General features: G+C 35.0%; 2 protein-coding genes across 2 annotated transcripts; both read left to right on the forward strand.

Annotated features, from left to right (window-relative positions):
* Positions 1-7650: 7650 nt before the first annotated feature.
* LOC106778726 (WPP domain-interacting tail-anchored protein 1) lies at positions 7651-12065 on the forward strand. The gene is made up of 4 exons (XM_014666713.2): positions 7651-8507; positions 9238-10316; positions 10864-10967; positions 11743-12065. Exons 1-3 carry the CDS (start codon positions 7982-7984, stop codon positions 10921-10923), a joined length of 1665 nt encoding a protein of 554 aa, XP_014522199.1. The 5' UTR covers positions 7651-7981; the 3' UTR covers positions 10924-10967; positions 11743-12065.
* Positions 12066-15568: 3503 nt separating this feature from the next.
* On the forward strand, positions 15569-17305 carry LOC106778727 (E3 ubiquitin ligase BIG BROTHER-related-like). The gene has a single exon (XM_014666715.2). The coding sequence runs from the start codon at positions 15744-15746 to the stop codon at positions 16887-16889; it is 1146 nt and encodes a 381-aa protein (XP_014522201.1). The 5' UTR covers positions 15569-15743; the 3' UTR covers positions 16890-17305.
* The last annotated feature ends 1808 nt before the right edge of the window (positions 17306-19113 follow it).

Consider the following 19113-nt stretch of genomic DNA (forward strand, 5'->3'; position numbering starts at 1 on the left):
CTGTCAACTCGGGCGGACGGTAAGGGGTTAAACCCGACGTCCCCTACGTAAAGGTCCGAGTTGACGAATGGAATTATCCTGTCAACTCGGGCGGATGATAACGCAATCCAAACGGAATCAGAAAAATAAACATCGAGCAACGAAAATAAAACGCAAAGTATCCATTCATCAAAAAGAGAACATACAATTCGTTTACTTCAAAAAGCGTATAGCCGGACGACAAAAGTAAACAGTACCATTCACTGTTTACAATCCGACCGGCTCTGAATGGTTCCTAACTTAAAACCAAAATACCTAAACAAAAAGAAAAATTAAACTGTCTATGCATTATCGGGATCAGCAACAGATTCGACCCTTTCGACCCTCTCGCCATCTCCGGCACCCGCCCCCCCATCAGCTTCATCCTCTTCCGGTTCCTGAATATCCGTCAGGACACCGTTGTAAACATCCTTATAAATATCAAAGCCAAGGGAGAGTGGCTTCTCAATCTTTAGCAGAACTTCAGCTTACCGGATGGCTTTGTAAAAACCGTCCTCATGCTCCGCCACCAGGCTATCGTTCAGCGAAGTGATCTTTTCCTCAGCAGCCTTCAGGTCGGCACGCACCTTCTTTAACTAGGTGTGCAGCTCCACCGTCCGGCCCTGGAGTTTTTCCTCTACCTCCTTTAACCTTGCGACGTCCTCCCTCAACTACCTCTGACCTTCTTCCGCAACGGCTTTCGCATTTCGTTCGTCCTCTAGCAGTTGGGTTGCCTCCTGAAGCTTCTCGGCCGACCGCTTCTTTTCGTCCTCCAAAGCCTTCCTTGCGCCCGCCAACTCCTCCCCCAACGCCTTCGCTTTTTCCTCCTCCTGAATCAACAGCTTCTTCACCTCGCCAGAGCCCTAAACGTCTCCATGTTCGCGTAGATAGTCGATCATGGAGGTCGTCCGGTTAGCCATCTCGGACACAGAGTCCAACATAACTCTGCCCGGTAAGGACTCCAGCAGAGCAACACAAGCCGGCCCTCGATTAAAATCGATGAACCGGCTCACATTGTAGTCGGGGCTAAATACGCCACCCAGCAGGGGCACGACCGGCTCCTTCCCTTCACGACGATGCTTTTTTGAGGAGGATTTTCCCCCTTTCCGCGATTTCCTCTTCCGATGTCCCGAAGTGGTCACGGGCGCCGACTCAGAGGCCACTTCAACAACGGGGGTGGCGGTCGCCGGGGCGGTCAAGTTGACGAATGGCGTGTTCTTGGCCGGGGGAGGGACAAGCGTACCCTCTCCCTGAAGGGCGGCCGCGTTAGTGCTTCCACTCGCCCCTACGGTTGGCCCGCGAACGGCAACAGTTACCCGGGCGGGAGGAGGCTTCATGGGAGGAGGAACGTCTTGATTGGGCCCAGAACTAGCGGCACGGGCCGATGCCTTCTTTTTCATAGAAAGAAAATTGGATTGACGGGGTCCGGGCGTCGCCATGCAATCTGAAGAAAAACGGAAAATTCAGCTAAGTTATAACCTTCATAAAAGAAAAACATGGAATAAATAACATACCGAGCGCTCTCTGAGCGCAATCCTCGTAAGGGATACAGTCGACCAGGCAACGGGTGGGGACGCGGCGAGAGAGGGTGTCAATCACATCCACCACACAAAAATCTTCCATCTCCAACTCTCGCTTGGAAATGGCCTCCATCTTTCTTGGATTCTCCGTCCAATACAATGGGAACAGGGTAAGGCCGTCCTTGTCGAAAAAGTCAGGACGGCCGGCATCCTCTATAACCACTTTAAAAAATTGGTCCTTAAAATTTTTAAAGGACTCAGCATACGACTTGAACAGGGTGCGCTTTCCCACGGAAGATAGAGACACAAGACCCCCCTTCGGGGGAGGACGAACATTGAAATAGTGGAGGAAAGACCGAACGGTAGGTGCGACACCGGCCACCATACACTCTACCCCAAAGGCTTGAATGACGGCCCAAGAGTTAGGATGCAGTTGTGTGGGTGCAACGTTCAACTCCCGCAACACCTCGGCCTGAAAATCAGTAAAAGGAATCCAGACGTGCAACTGGGCGAACAAATTCGCATACATAAAGAAAAAGTCATCCGTGCTGGCGCCTTTTCCGTGGCATACACGTTCGTTTTCCCGACTAACGGCCACCCTCATCAAGCGTGTGTCTGCTGTGTCTCTCACCAGATACGACTGGGCTACCCAATCCTGGAGAGCTGTACGCGAAATACTGGACGGTTGGGTGTTCGTGTCAAACCCGGCCCAGTCGTACCCGTCCACACGAGGAAGGCCTCCCACCGGAACCAAGGAAACCGGATCCACGGTCAAGCCCCCTTGCAATAAAAAGAGGGGGGCTCCATGGAATATCCGCCCACTTGTGACCGGAGCGGAGGACCCCTGAATCACAGTCACCGCATTCGCTAGACCGGATGGCACGACCGAATCCTCCTCCACTGTCCGACCCTCGGACGACGAACCACTGGCGGTGGAGCCAGACGAACCCGTCGATAACGAACCACTGCTGCCGCCGCCCTCACCCGCGCCCCCGCCGCGACCCGACGATTCCAGAGACGACTCAACGCACACAACCACCATTTTATTACCTGGACAGATGCAAAAGAATAAAGCTCGGAAGGAAGAAGGAAAGATGTAGCCGTAGCATTAACCTCACCCCTATTTATAGAAATTTTTTTTCAAAAACCGTTTTCAATCTCCGTCGTTCATCTTAACCACGATCAACGCTCTAGATTCATGCGATGCTTAGTCTCCTTCCCACGATCTTGCCACGTGCTTTTTCCCGCCTAAACCCAACCTCTGCCTTACACACGGTCCTGCTACCCATCCGAACGACATACCCTCCTATCAAACCCTTCGGCCCCTGCCGACGCCTCGGGCTTGGGGGACTTGTGTACCCTACGCAGCTGGCCGGATGTGTACCTCACGCACCCGGCCGGACCTCCAGTCTGATCACAACGGCCAGAATAATTTGAAGCCTTGAAGAATTCCACCACTAACGCACGACCGGTATACATAACCGGGCACAAGTTAGCTCATAAGAGTGTCTAAGCCAGGCAGAGCCCGGCCGTAGTCAGTCTCGCCCTGTCTTCGCGAAACATGAATAACCTAAACGACGAACCACACTCTGCTGTCATGCCCGTATGACTGTCAATAGACAGGGCCGGGCGCAAACTGGTCCGAAGGAAGCTGGATTTACATGGTCGTCAAACCTTCTCTTATTATACCACAAAGACGGCCGTCAGATGGCCGGCCGGTGAAGTTCAGCGAAAGTCTTTCAAGCAGTGTAAAATTAAGGTAAAACCAGATTAACCTTAACAGGCTTGCAATTGGGCCCTGCTTAAGACTCCACGAATCACTGGCCCATGGAAAAACTATAAATAAAAGTCAAAGGTAGGAAGTAGACAGATACATTAAATGTACATTTATTTTACTCTCTCTCTATCTCTAACTTCTAAAAACTAAACATTGACTTGAGCGTCGGAGTGCTTTTAGTAGGTACCCGACCGGACGTCACTGAAGGACAGCGGAGGCAGCAAGTATTCGGACTCGGGCGGACGGTGATTAGAGGGCTCGGATCGTCTCACCCCCCCAGCAGAAACAGAAACTATTCGTCCAAAGTGAAATTCCATTTCTTCGATTTCTAATTTCATTGTGTTCTTGACAACAAAGAACTAGAAGAGATGGAAAATCAGAGACCAAGAGAATGTGAGAAAGTAGAGATAGATGAAAATGAAAACTTAACAATAGTATTAAATCAATATATATAGTGTACATAGAATTTAGACAGAGTTATGTTAGTTATCAACAACCTAAGTCGGTTATGTAACTTAACCAATTAATTATATATTTCCCTTTTTATTTTTTTTAAGAGTGAACCCGAAAATTAGGGATCACTTAAATTTAATGAAAAAGATTTAGGTTAACAAAAATAAACCTTTTTTTGTTTTAAATATTTTGTGTATTTTTTTTGTGTAAAAAAACTGGTGGATAAAAAAGAAAAGAAACTGGCCATAGGCCGACGCGCACTTATATTTAAAAATTTATGATTTTAAGAAAACATTGTCTGTGTAAAAAAAATCGTTGGAAGAAAACTTTAAAGTATAATAAAAAGAGAAAAATAAGAGTATAGAGGTGATATACATTTTTAGCTTCTGGAATTTCCATAGTGCTTTCTCGGTGGTTGTTGTTGACAGAGTAGGTGTGAAAACCTATTTTTCTCTATACTCTCTCTTTCAATCTCTATTATCTCTAGGTCTTTTTCTCTTTTTTTTTCCTCCCTTTTCTTTGACAGAGTGTGTATTTATAGGCACAGATTGTAATATTATGACAATCTTGTCTTAATTGAGAATTAATTGGCAATGGACAAAATAGGGAAAGAAATGGTTTTGATTGGAAGAAAAATAAATCAAATAAAATTCAAGACATTGATTATAATAATTGTTAGAAAAATTGTCCATTTTAAAAAGGAAATCATATTTTATCTCTTTAGGAAGAAACTGATACAACAATCAATATATTATTTTTAATTATTGCTTATAATTATTTGGACTTAAGTTAATATTTCAAAAAACACTCTAAAGTGATGTGTCCTGTATTAATGAAGATTATTTTATTATTTTCCTTTTCCTTTTTTTCCTTGCCCAACATTCATTATTATTCTCTTATTCTTTAATTTTGATTATTTATTTTCCCGGATGTTAACATAGAACATTAGATTCTTTTAGCTGTTTTTCAAGTGAAGACACCTTGTCACTTAAAGAGAAGACCCTAGAATTAGGAGTGGGCAAATCGAACCGAACTGTACTACACTGTTAAAAACTTAACTGAAAAGTAAAACAGTTCAGACAAACTGAACTGTTTAAAACGTGTATATATAATATAAATTTAAATATAAATATATATATATATATATATATATATATTTATTTATATATAACTTAAAAAATATAAAAATATAAATTACATTTTTTATTTTTAATTGATAAAAAATATAAATTTTGTGATAAAAAAATTGTCTTAAAAAATTAATTATTATTTTTTTTATGTGAACAGTTTTTTTTTATTAATATTTTATTATTAAATAAAGTTTTTTTGACAAGACGAAACAGTTGAACTGAAACTACAGAAGATGTAAGAGTATATACAGTTATCACAGTTAACTGAACTGTAACGGTTATAAGTTCAGTTTTTAAAAACTGAACCATAAAATAGTATACTGAACTGTTAGTAAAAGTGGTTCAGTTATTTTTAGTATAATATAATACAGTTAACTATAGTACAATACAGATCAATTATTTTTGCCCAACTCTACCTAGAATCGGCAAGGGTTAGTTTATCTTCAGCATCTTTCAGATTAGCTTGAAGCTCAGATTCACGATGACTAAGACCTTTCAAACTGAACTGAGAAATGTGGAGTCTACCTAAAAGGTCTTTTGAAATTCACAACAGAACCTCACTTGCATTGTCTGCCTCAAGCCATCTTTCCCAAAAATCACTTGCTTCTTCCTCCATGTTAACAAGCTTTTGTTCTGTAAAGAACATCCTTTGTTTTAGAGTTTCTTATATATAAACTATTTTTTTTATATATAAATTATTAGATGTTTGAAGTGTATATTTCTCAATATGAAAAAAAAAATGTTTTATAAAATTAAATCTTAATAATTTGTAAGTGTTTGTTTATTAAAGAATTTAAATAATTTATTTATAATAAAACTAATATACTAGATTGTACCTAGGCTCGTTAATCATTCCTCATTCTATATAAATGCAAGAATTTAAATAATTTATGTAGTAAAATAATGTAAAAGTTTTTACATTGTTTTCCATTTCAAACCACACTATAACCTTTTCACAAAAACCACATAAAAAGTTATACTAATATTATTTTTTTAAGAAGTAATCAGATTTAATACGATTTTAATTCAGTTAGAATAAAATCATTTTAACACTTTTTCATTATAAAATCACGTCAAGTTAACATAATTTGACAATGATTTTTAAAATTTGCAGCATTTTTATAATTTCACTCCACTAAAAAAATGCTTAAGAATGAATATAACTTTCATTGGCATGGTCCATTACAATACGTGGAAGAACAACAATATTTTTACGCTTTTGAACTTTACTATAGTAAATCACATATCACCATCATCCATTTCTTAATTCTTTTTTCTCTATTATTCTATTTGATGTAGATAGTATTAATTGTCGTGCACGAATTATTTGAGTTTCATATAATTATTGCTCTTTGAAGAAGGACCTATACGAAAGAGAGATGTATAAAAAAAAAAGACTTGTCTGCTGATTTTTTAAGGCAAAATAATACCAACACACGTTGAAATGTTTGTTTGTCTTGGTATCATTTATGAGTAATTATATTTCAACACTTCAAGTTATTGAGTGTTACTCTTACACACGTTTCAATATCTATTTTGTATAATATACTTTATTTATGTATATAAACGGTTGTTTCTTTTCATCTTTTATTAGAGTGTGGTCATTGTATGAGATTTGGACAAGTAGTTATTATAAGATTGACAATTTGGGTAAGTAATCATTTATTATTTTCATTTTAAATAAAATTCATGATTTAAATGATTATTTCATTTATTTATTTTTAAAAATGTTATTTGAAGTGATGACTTCTATTTACTTTGAAAAAATGTATTACTTTAAGTGACTATCTCTATTTGTTTTACTTTTTTTTTTTTGTTTTTTTAGTATTAATTATATGAAAAAAAACTGAAGTCTTCACTTCAAATAATTTTCCTTTAAAAAAAAATAGAAGTTATATTATTTTAAGTAAGATTTTCAAGAAAACTAGTCGTCATGTTTTATTAGAAAAATATAAAGTCATTAATTAAGTAACTGACTGCTTTTTAAAAAAAGTCAACTTATCTCAATCTATAAATATTTTAAAAGATTATACAAATCAATACACTCGTAAAATTATACTCCTTTCATGCAAAAACGTGCAGAAAAGTTCAGGTGATAAAATCAAAATTCAAAATAAACAAAAAAATCAAAACCTAAAGATAAACATAAAACTATAAATTTAATAATAGACTGTATTTGAACTGAAAAATGAAATAAATTAATTTCAACCTATCAAAGCACATTTAATAATAGGTTGATAATAATTAGTGGAAACATAGGTGTGATTATGTTTGAATTTCTTTTTTATTATGCTTTTTATAAATAATATATGTGTATTGTTTTTTATTTTATATACTTTTATTTATTATATGAAAATAAAGTAATTAAATATACTGTTTAGTATATATTGTATTAAAACTATGTTGTAATAAAAAATTGATTATTTTAAAAATACATAATTTAATTATACTTAAAATATGAGTAGTTAATTTTTTTTTAAATTTTATCAGAGTATTTTTTCTATTATTAATGAGTTTCTTTTTTTTTATCTCTGTTTTATTCTACTATATTTTAATATCTTTTGTTTTGCTTTTTTAATGGTTTTGTAAATTTTATATTATAATTCAAAAATATTATTAGGAATAAAATGAAAAACATAATTTATGTGATAAACCATATAAAAACTTTATGCTAACTCAATGTAAATAAAAACTAAACTAATTAAATAACCCTACTGTCGAAAAAAAAAGCTGTAACCAGAAAAAGAAACTGGTAACAGTTAACAACAAAAACGCTGCGTTGGAGTTAGGGGACGGAGCAAGTGTAACTGCCAGTGGAACTTGCAAATTAGCGATCCGATCAACTGTATCATTTAATTTCTTATTCTCTCTGGAATTTTGTAATTCCTGAAATTCCGATTCTTCCTTCACACACAATTGTTTTAAATTGGGGATTCTTTGTCTCAATTCTGCAATTTCCATTTTTCATTTCCTTTTCCCAAATTCAGTGAAGTCAACTTTCTGGCAGCAATTTTAAACTTTTCTTTTTCCTTTTAAGTACTTAACTTCCTTCCCACAGTTTTAGAGCAAGTGGGGGTGCTACAATGAGCACTGAAAGTGCTAAAAATGATGCCAGTGTTGTTCTTGAAGATGTTGTTGTTTCACTAACCAGTGGGAGTGTGATGGGAGATCTGGGTGATGTTTGCAGCAGAATGCTGACAAGGCTTGATTTGGGCGTGGGTGGTTTCTCTGAAAAAGTTTCCAACTTGACCTATTTTGTTATGTATGTGGAAATCATGGAATGTAAAATTGAGGCCTCGGTTTTGGAAAAGGAGAAGGATTACATTGGTTGCTTGGAAAAGGGTTTGCAGTTTGATCTGTTGTCTGTGCTGTTGAATTCAGAGGCGACAGAGTTGAGGGAAGTCTTCAACACCCTGCAAGGGTGGATTGGTGAGGCTAGAGAGTGGGTGCTTTCTTACACTCATTTGGGCGAGGCTTTTGTTGCAATGCAAGATAAGTTGGTTGATTATGAACAACAATTGAATCAGTCTGAAGAGGAGTTGAATGACATCGAGATAAAGTCAGCTGATTTCCAGAGGACTTTGGCCACTTTTAAGAAGGCAGAAATTGGTATGTAGGAGATCTCATATTGTTCATTTTCTTACATATATTTTTGTTAGGACAATATCTGATTTTGATCATGAAAGTATCAATTTTTTTTTTAGTTATTACAAAACTTTATTTATGTTCAGTTCCTGAGTTTAACAAAATGATGTGGTTTTAATTCTTCACTTGGTAATAAATACGTGTAGTGAGGACTAAATCACTTGATTTTGTTAAATGTTAGGATGTATACTTGTAAAATTTGAGCTTAACTAACATGCACTAAAAGATTTTACACCATCAACCAATGAAAAATTATTCTTGGTATGACTGTTAAGGTAACTGTTAAGGAACTTCATAAATTTACCATACATGATGGTGTGGTTTGATGACAAGTCAACATACTTTTACACTGTCAGTAGCGTATTATTTATGATTTTTCTATAAAACTTAAACCATGTTATTGTCTGAACCAAAAGCATGTTTATAATGTTATGATTGAATTTTTGGTAAAAAGGTAATCTTTTTATGCTTGTCCTGTTTTCTGGGCTTTATCTTCAACTTTGCTGTGAAATTGATTGTTTGAGAGCAGACAATACTTCTCTTTTTGGTTACTTATATCACAAAATGATACAAAATAAAAGAGGAAGGGAGAAAGAAATAACTACGGAGAACATTGAACTGACAGGCTCAAATTTTGTGCTTCTTTATTGATGTAACGGGGAATTTTTTATGACAAAAGATAATTGTGATGCAGGCGAAATCATAGGAGAGGATGATAAATCTTTGAATGGAAAAACAGAGATAAAACTGCAAACAGTTGAGCAACAAAGAAGTATTCTTAGAATGCTAGAGAAGTCGTGGGCAAAAGAACTGGATCTTGAGAAGGATTTACTTGATTCAAGAGAAGTTGAAGAAACTCTAAAACAAAGGATGTTCTTTACAGAACAAAAGCTTGTTAACATGGAGGAAGAAGCAATTTATATTTGGGAAAGATGGCTTGAGGCAGACAATGCAAGTGAGGTTCTGTTGGGAATTTCAAAAGGCCTTTTAGGTAGACTCCACATTTCTCAGTTCAGTTTGAAAGGTCTTAGTCATCGTGAATCTGAGCTTCGAGTTAATCTGAAAGATGCTGAAGATAAACTAACCCTTGCCAATTCTAAGGTCTTCTCTTTAAGTGACAAGGTGTCTTCACTTGAAAAGCAGCTAAAAGAATCTGATGTTTTGTTACTGGATGCAAAGGCCGCTAGTGATGAATATCAGAAGCAGTACAATCTTGTGTGTTCTGAAGCAAGAGATATGAGGAATATCATTGTTGAGCTGAAAGAAGCTGTATTTAATGCAGAAAGTAGGGCTAATGGTGCAGAAACAAAGTATAACATACTGACAGAGACAAATTTAAAACTTAACGAGGAGTTGGATCTTTTGAAAGGCACATCTGCGAGAGGAGATTTGCTAGAGAGGCAGTTGAAAGCGTCTACTGTACGATTGCAGAATGCGGTAGCATCTGCTAAAGCTAGTCAGGAGAAACAAAGTAAGTTGTATTCCACAATTAGAGAAAAGGAAAACGTGATAAAGGATCTTAAGTCGAAGGTTTTGAAAGCTGAGACTAGGGCTGACAGTGCAGAGGACAATTGTATCATATTGTCTGAATCCAATGCTGAGTTGAATGAGGAACTCAGCTTTTTGCGGAATAGATTGGAAAGCGTGGAGGAATCCCTTCACCGGGAGGAAGAAATGAAAATGGAAACTGCAAAGGGCATTGGAAAGCAGGCCAAAGTATTCAAAAAATTGATTACACAACTGGCTGTTGAGAGAGAGCGTCTTAAGCAGCAGGTATCTAAAATTGGAGAAATTTTATTTTTAAATGAATCATTAATCTTACATACCATGCTCTTTACCTTTACTATACCTATTTCTGTAAGATTTCACAAAATTTCATTTATATGTTTAAATATAAATGAATACTATAAGCAAATTGATGCCTAGGTATAGTATGGTTACATCAATGTTGTGGGGAACATGCATGTTTAAGATAGTTTTGTAAGATTATGTTAGATGTAAAATCATTATCTAAGCATTTATTTTTCCTTTAAATTTTTCATTTTCTGTTTAAGAGTTTTTTGTATAAACTGTGATGCAACATGCATTTGGGTTCTTCCAATTTATGTTTAATTTAGACGTAAGCCATTTGGATTGAAAATTCACACTAAATAATGAGTTGTAATGTTAACACACCAAGTTGATGTAGTGAACACGTTAAAATATCAATGATCTTGATAGATGAGGTAGAAAAAGATCACCAGACAATAAGATTATGATATGTTGAAACATAAGACATCTTCCCTCTGTGGCCTGCTGAAATATTGTGTTTTATCTACAGATATCATCCCTAGCAAGTGAGAACAAAATTTTGGTAGTGAAGTTAAAGCAGAAAAGTTGAGGATCCTTCTTCAGAAGCCAGTGAGACTTCAGCCACTGGCAGAGGTTGGTACTTTGAACTTTCATCCTTTGCCTATTTATTGATTTGTTATATATGCAAATTTATGATAAACCACAAACCACTGTGTATAATAAGTTTGTTAAAGTCATACAAAACTGAATATGTAAAAGCTTTTTTACCTTGTATAACCATTAAACTACTAATATTATGTCTGATGAAAGACTGAATACAACATTATCATGTATTTTTTTTTTGAAGAAGCAAAAGCATATAATTTATTAATATATACTTACAAACACAAAGTGTACTAAATTGTGCCACCAATGCATTAGTCTTACATAACATACTGGGAAGATCTTCTCAGCCTTATCACTATTAGTATACTAGATTGATTTCTCGAGCAATAACATTACAACACCTTTGTGTTCATGATTATGTAAGATAATAGAAAATAATTATCATCATAACATATAAGTAATTGTCAAAATATTAAAGGTAAAGTGTGTACACCAAAAAACAGTTATTGGAATTAGTTATATTAGTATAGAAATAGAAATAAGTTATGTAAACCTAATTTCCAAAACAATAAAGATAAGATTGTACAACAAAATGTGTATATCAAATGAAGTTATCAGAATTGGTATCCTCTTTATCTACTTAGTATAGATGTCTAGAAGATTTAATGCTAGAATCAAGACAATAATAATCTTAAGGAAACAGAGAAGTAAAAGGATGCATTGATGAAAATTCTTATTAATATCCCAAAATACCAAAAGAAAATCATATTATTTACCTACTTTTTAATTCTTCTTTTACCAGAGTGACAGGAGTCACAGGACTTCAGAAACAAATCTGTAGCTGCTAATGGAGTCAAACCAACTGATTCAGTGCCAAAACTTAGGAGTGTGAGGAGAACTGAAGCAGGAATTCTTGATTTTTCATGTTAATTCTTGTTTTACTGGTTCCTCTTCATGAAGTTGTCGTGTCTATGTATCAACAGTTAACATGAATTTTTTTAGTTTCTGTTTATTTACCTTTTTGTTGTTGTATTAATTCATAGGAGGTAACTTAGTACAAAGCACATTGGAGTAGTCAAACTTTGTTGCAAGTGTTGAATTCAATGAAGAATAATTTTGAAAGAACTTTTACTTTTTTAAGAAAGAAAAATAGGAAGAAAAAAAGTAAATAAAATTATTCATAAAACAACATTTAACTTACATATAAATCAATTGGTACAAAGCTCATACTTTAAATTATTAATTTAACTTACAAGAGATAGTTTAATTTTTTGTTTGTAAGTGTTTAGGAAGAAATATATAATGTTTTCTTAAGATATATAGACGTAACAAGATTAATTAAGTTGGATACTCATCACTATTTATTTAAATGCTCACGAGCAATTTATAGGGTAATTACTAATTAAGGTGTTTTTTCAAGGCATTATAACTATCGTATTCGCCGAGGTTAAAGCTCATAAATGAATGCTACAATTTACAGACGTTAAGTCTTTTTCAAGTGAGAGAAAATTCACACTATGTCTCTCACTCAAGTTGTGAAACAACACTTGAGCATTATTCTTTTAGAAGGGAGAATTGATTCTACTTCTTCTTTGGTTTGGAGCCCATACATGAACACTTACACTTCATTATTATTGCAACAATTTTGTATAAATATGTTTAAATTGTGATTTTTGGTTTCTGTGATTCTCAATCAGTTTTAAATACATATTAGAGTTAGTTTAAGTGTTTGGATCAAGTTTAGAAAAATTGCATTGTATAAATGATAGTTTAATTCTTTTAGTTCATTTTTTCCATATACTTAAGTTAGAGTAGAGTTTATATTTTATGCATGTGTGTAGAGTTAGAAATAGGTTTGTGCATCATGTTATGACCTATTTTAGGTTGATCTTAGATTTTTTTTATTTTTTTTAGATTAGATTAGTTAGATTTCCCCAATAAAAATCATATTAGCAGAAGCTCATGCACTCAACATCCTTGCAATCATCCTTGCAATCTTTTTATATTAACATCTAGGTGGTTCCCTGTACTTCTCTTGAAAAGATAGTTATGTATAGGCGTTAAAGAAGAAGACTGTTCCAAATCCTTTTCTGATCGTTTAGCAACTTCAAACTCACTCAAACCTTTTTCCTTTTGTATATAAGCAACTTTAAACTCACTTGAACATTCTTCTTTGCATCTAAGCAATTTGAATGTAGGAGATGTATTAAATGCACTTCATGCATCCATTAAATACTTAACATCTCAATAGTTAGATATACTTATCTCTCATTTGAACAAAGTATTTTTACTTAAAATTGTGTAAATGACATAATGTACAAAACAAATAGTCTTTTTAGGTTTCACAATGCTAGTGTTAGAAAGTTGTTAAAGCAAAACAATTTTAAGTCATTTTCCAAGAATTCTTTAATCTAATATACGCTTTTCATGTGAATATTTAGGGAGAGCTATATCTAGCAAAACCCATCTCACATATGTGTTTTTGATGATGAACAAAAGAAATGTTTTATGATCTTTTGTACAACAAATGACAAAATAATTGCTTGATCACTGTGTTTGTGCTTGAAATGATTGGTATATGTATTCATTGATTGTAAATGAATCTTATGACTAAACATATTGCGCTTTGTATATCTGGAAGAAATAATCGATTAAATTGTGTTATATAATCTGTTAGATTTCTTCAGATTTCAATACATGTTTAATAGGGGCAAAATATTTATGTTTTAACTGATTACATTAGTTGTATAATCGATTAGAACACATTGTTTTGCCAACATGTATTTGCTAAGTGCATTGATGTGTTTGGATAGGAAAATGATTTTGAAATTTGCTTAAGTATAAAACTTAACTGATTACATGAATTTCATAATTGGTTAAATTGTTTATCTTGTGAAAATCATTTTCACTGAAAGCTATAACTGCCTATAACGGTCATATTTGTTTGTTATTGGCTTGTATGATTTGCATAATCGATTGCATGCGTTGTTTAATTTATTAAGTCTGAAACAAATGTAAAACCGTTAAAGTAGAAGGAAAAACTTAACAGATTACATTATTTGCATAATCGATTAAACTGCATTAGGAGTTGAAAATCCTATAAATAGTCAACTTACACGTTGTTTCAATACAATTACATGAACTTATCATAACTAACTTGTTTGTTCAGTATTGATTGTAGGAGCATCATAGAACAAGTCTTGAAGAATCAAAGATCTCATTTGGGTTATTTATAAAGATTCTTGCAAGAAAGTTGTGCTAATACATTGTTGATCAATTCTGCACTTCAGGTGCATTCTTTGAGGATTAGTTTCTACATTGCAATAAAAAGGATTGTGTTCCTATTACTGTTAGCCAGGAGGAAGAACCAAGTGTTCTGCATTGAGAGTTGGGATTGCTCTCAAGGTGAATTGAGAGTTGAGGTTGCTCTCAAGGTGTACAAAAAGTTAGGATTGTTTTCTGGGTTTGTGAGATTGTGAGGTGTTCACATCTTGTACTATAAATGATATTGAGTGAGAAATGAGAGTGCATTGAGAGGGGATATCTTTGTATTCTTACTTGTAAACTCTATCGTTATAGTGGTTCCCTTCAACTAAGGTTGTTGAAGGAAGACTATATGTAGGCTTGGGCGAACCAGTATAAATCCTTGTGTCTATCTTTCTCTCATTCTCTTTTATTGTTGATTCATATTTACTTGCTTTATTTATTTCAAGAAAGTTCAAAAATTTTACAAAGTTTTTTTCAAAGAACAATTTTTAAGAATAAATTCCAATTTATTTCTCTCTTAGTTTGATATACAAGACATAACTTTTCTAACCGATAAATACACTTATCTCTCTTATTTAAATAAAGTGTTTTTACTTAAAATTGTGTAAATGACATAATGTACAAAAATAATATTCCTTTTAGGTTTGACAATGCTAGTGTTAGGAAGTTGTTAAAGCAAAAACAACTTTAAATCATTTTCCAAGAATATTTTAATATAATATACCTTTTAGTGTGAATATTTTGGTCAAAGGCATGAATCCAACGTTCCTTGCAACATATATCAAATATATAAATATTTATGAAGTATTATGTTAACTTAAAAGGCTGTTTTTATTATTTGAGCATCATAATTTTTATTAAACCTAAAAATAAAACTAACATTGTATTATTTCACGAACGAAATATTTATATCTTACATGATTTATTATTAAACAAACACTTACATCTTTTTCAACCAAACGCAACAAATTTTATATTTTATTTTTAACTCAGTAACCAAAATCGTTGAACTTTTCTACAACACTAATATTATAATAGTTGAGTTAATTTATCTCTCTCACACACACACACTAATATATGTAATTTTTTTTTCTTTCTTCTTTTCCGTAATAATTTTCTCATGATCATTACCTCTTACTCTTAAACAATGAAAAAAATGTTCTAATAAGTTAGTTATCTTTATATTAAAAAAATTTGATCGACGTTAATACAAATTTACAATTAAAATGAACTTAAATTCGTATTCTAACAATATTAATTAATTTTCTCTTAAAAAAAATTCTACATCCAGAGTAAAAAAGAATTCTACGTTTTCTCATTTTCGTACTCTGTCGTTGCTCTGTCATAACTCTTGAAAGTTTCCGTCAGAAAAGAACAACAACAACGTTAAAAATCACACGCAACATATCACAAACAAGAAGCACACAATTTTTTACAAACCTAAAAATCTTTGTCGTGTATTTCAAACACAACACAGAACAAAACGAAAGAGATTCATAGAATCGAATTGAATTCGTTTTTGTAACATATCATAACATGTCTAGTCATGATCACCATCACCAACATCTTTCTTCCAATCCCTCTCCGCCGCTCTCCACTCACTCCGATTCTGATTCCGATTCCGACTCAGTGAGTTGCTTCGTCACCGATCTCTTCGATACTCGGTCGCGCCTCTGTTCCTGCGATGACACTGATATTAACCCTTTCTCCGGCGCCGTCTGCGACGTCCATCGCTCCGAACACGTGCTAGGGTTAGGGTTAGGGTTTGGCGTTGACATTGATTCCCAAACGCGGGATAACGATGATAATAATGGCGATAGAGTTTTCAATTTCGCGTTGGGAGATGGTTCGGGAGGGCTTAGGGTTGTAGCGTTCGGGTCGGATTCGGATGATTCGAGTGGCGGGGAGGGTGGGGTTCGTGATGAGGGTGGTGGGTTTGACGATTTCGATGTTCGGTTTTGTTGGGATAGTCTCTGTTTGGATGATCAGAGGACACTGAATGATGGTTTTGAATGGGAGGAAGTTGAGCAGAGGGTGAATGATAGGGAGGATTCGGGTTTGGTGGTTGATGAGGTTGAAGTTGAAGACGATGGAGATGGAGATGGTGATTCGGTGGCGTTTACTAATGCTGACGAGGAAGAGGAAGAGGAGGAGGAGGATGGAGGTGAAGAGGCGCTGAGGTACCTTGAGTGGGAGATTCTCTTAGCGGTTAACAATTCGGAGAGGAATGTTAACAATGGTGATGGTTTGGAGCATGATGGCGTAGCTGGTGCTGCTGATTTGCTGACAATTCGAGATGGTTATGTGTATGCGGCAGAGTATGATGTTTTATTCGGGCAGTTTCTTGAGAATGAGAGTGCCTTGAAGGGAAGTCCTCCCGCCGCGAAGAGTGTTGTAGAGAGTCTTCCATTGGTGGAGTTGTCAAAGGAGGAGCTGTTGCAGGGGAAGAACTTGGCGTGCGCCATTTGCAAGGATGAGATTTTGTTGGAGGAGAAGGTCAGGAGGTTGCCTTGCTCCCACTGTTACCATGGCGATTGCATTTTGCCATGGTTGGAAATTCGCAACACATGCCCAGTTTGTCGGTTTGAGCTGCCCACAGATGACCCGGACTATGAGCAAAGGAAGGTTCACATGGCTGCTCATGATCTGTTGGAGCTTGCAACGGCAGGGATGCAATTTTGACATGTTGTTGCTTCAGGTTATACACCCGGTCTTCTGTAAATAGCAGTTTGCTTTGTCTCACATCAAACTGATGATGAGAACAAATCTTTTGTAAGTAGTCTGTTGTGGTGATTTTGGAATAAGTTTGATACCATATTGCATGCCCTTGATATACCTGAAACGAGTGCCTATTAATACTCAGTTTATATTAAAAAGGTTAAAGTGTACCATGGGAAGGATCATGTTGTGGGTTTTGCGTTTCCTTCAAAAGAACTTATGTTATAATTTTGGAATTTCTGCAACTGTATTCAGCATCATGATGTATATATAAAGTGTTGGTCTTCTGGATATCTACACTTTAGTTTGCCTTGTAATGATCCTTTCTCCAAAGAGTCGCTTTTCTAAGGAAAAGGAAAAAAAGTTGTATTTCTAATCCATAGTTGACTGTTATTCTAAATTTTTTTCTAAGCTAACATGATTTGTATTCGCAGACATATGCACATACATACACACAAACACATATAGATCTCTTGGATAAACATGTTAATTGGATGTCTCTGTCTGGCATGGAAAACATGCCCGGCCATGAATTTGGCTATTATGGTTTCTGCAGCAGACAGCTGTTAGTGATTATGGTCATACTTTAGTCAGTCGTAGTTGTAAATAGTAGTGCCAAATAGAGGTGCTATCTCAGAGTTGTCTTCGAGCAGCCACAGTACCCCACAGAAATTGAACAGCGTTATGGCTAAACAATGGAAAACTGTAGCTGGGGAAGGTGCTATTGGAGTGGGTCAACAACTACATTTTTGAACTGTAAAATAGCCTCATTCAGAGCTGCTTTAGAGAGGAAAATTTTGGATTTCTACTTCCTCCTTGGAATCAGAACCAAAACCAAAACCCTACTCTCAGTCACTCGTGCACATTGAGATGAGAGCAACCTCTGTTTTTCGTCTGACATATAGCCACTCTCTGGCATGTTTACCAGCATTTCAAGTGTTCTCATTTTCTGGCTAATGGCGTCATTTTTCGGCCATCCTTTACCTCTGGCCATTTTCTGGTGAACCCTGTCACTTATTTCAACGATCTGAGTTTGTGACCCATACATCTTCTGTTTGGTCTCTGCTGGGTTTTATTTTTACTCTTTAAGACTGGTCTTCATCTCATTGTTTTTTTGCACTTCGAAGTTTTAGTTTATTTTGGTATTCTGATTGGTCAGAATAGGCACACCGACCATGTATGTACCTACCTGCTATCCTACCTTAGCAGTATTTGGTGTTGGCCACTGCCACTATTTAGGATTGACTACTATCATCATATTTATCTACGCCGAATTGTAATGTGGATCAGGCAAATCCAAAACTGGTTTAGGGAGATGATGAATAGCAAGATGACCACTAAATAGATGCAAATTAAATAATTTATATGTTATGCATATAAATTGATAGAGTTCAAGTAGCCATTAGAAGTTTAAATAGTATATAATATAGAAGTATACAATAGCAAGAAAACTAGATCAAAATACATGAAAGGCTTGCCTAAAACCATGAAATGTATTCATGAAAGGCTTTAATCAATGATTCAATAAGCACAATAACAACATTGATGAACTAAGAACAAGATAAGAGTATAAGAATTGTACTAAACATGACAAAACATGATATGGACCAAAAAGTGTGATATAAGAAACTAATATAAGAAACTAAGAACATAAAAACAAGAGGTTCTAGAGGATAGATAAAGGTCTAGAGCAAATATGTTCTTTTAAGTCCATTATCAATTTTAGTTGCAATAACTGCAAATTAGCACAATTTGGACACCGAAGCAAACACTCCACAAAAACAGGATACAGCAGCTTCTCTGGAATGGCTAGATTCTTCAATGCTAACTGCTTACAGCAGTATATCTCGTGTGATGGAAATAGAATATTTGAATGTGGCTTTTGAATCATTTTTTTTCTTTCTGTAATCAAGTTATTTTGCTGTTATCTCTTCCCTTTTTTATATCTATTTTTATTTCACATATTTTATATGTTTTTGGTATGGGCAGTTAATTTGATATTCTTGTATCAATTATTCATTTTTGCATTGAGTAATGCACATATGGATAATTGATTTTCCTTTCCTTTCTTTTATTACTATTATTTGAATTCGCTTCATGATATCTTTATCATGCTGCATCTTTTGTACGTTGGACATTTTAGTGAGGTCATTAACACTTAACATCTAAAATCATTGTTATTTAACCT

Source organism: Vigna radiata, unplaced genomic scaffold (genome assembly GCF_000741045.1).
Source record: "Vigna radiata var. radiata cultivar VC1973A unplaced genomic scaffold, Vradiata_ver6 scaffold_438, whole genome shotgun sequence".
NCBI classification, from domain to species: Eukaryota; Viridiplantae; Streptophyta; class Magnoliopsida; order Fabales; family Fabaceae; genus Vigna; species Vigna radiata.

Excerpts from the sequence above, each read along its gene's own strand:
- LOC106778727 (XM_014666715.2), top strand. The coding sequence starts at position 15,744 with ATGTCTAGTCATGATCACCATCACCAACATCTTTCTTCCAATCCCTCT.
- LOC106778726 (XM_014666713.2), top strand. The coding sequence starts at position 7,982 with ATGAGCACTGAAAGTGCTAAAAATGATGCCAGTGTTGTTCTTGAAGAT. Across the intron at positions 8,508-9,237 it reads TTTTAAGAAGGCAGAAATTG|GCGAAATCATAGGAGAGGAT; the intron begins GTATGTAGGAGA and ends ATTGTGATGCAG. Across the intron at positions 10,317-10,863 it reads GAGAGCGTCTTAAGCAGCAG|ATATCATCCCTAGCAAGTGA; the intron begins GTATCTAAAATT and ends TTTTATCTACAG.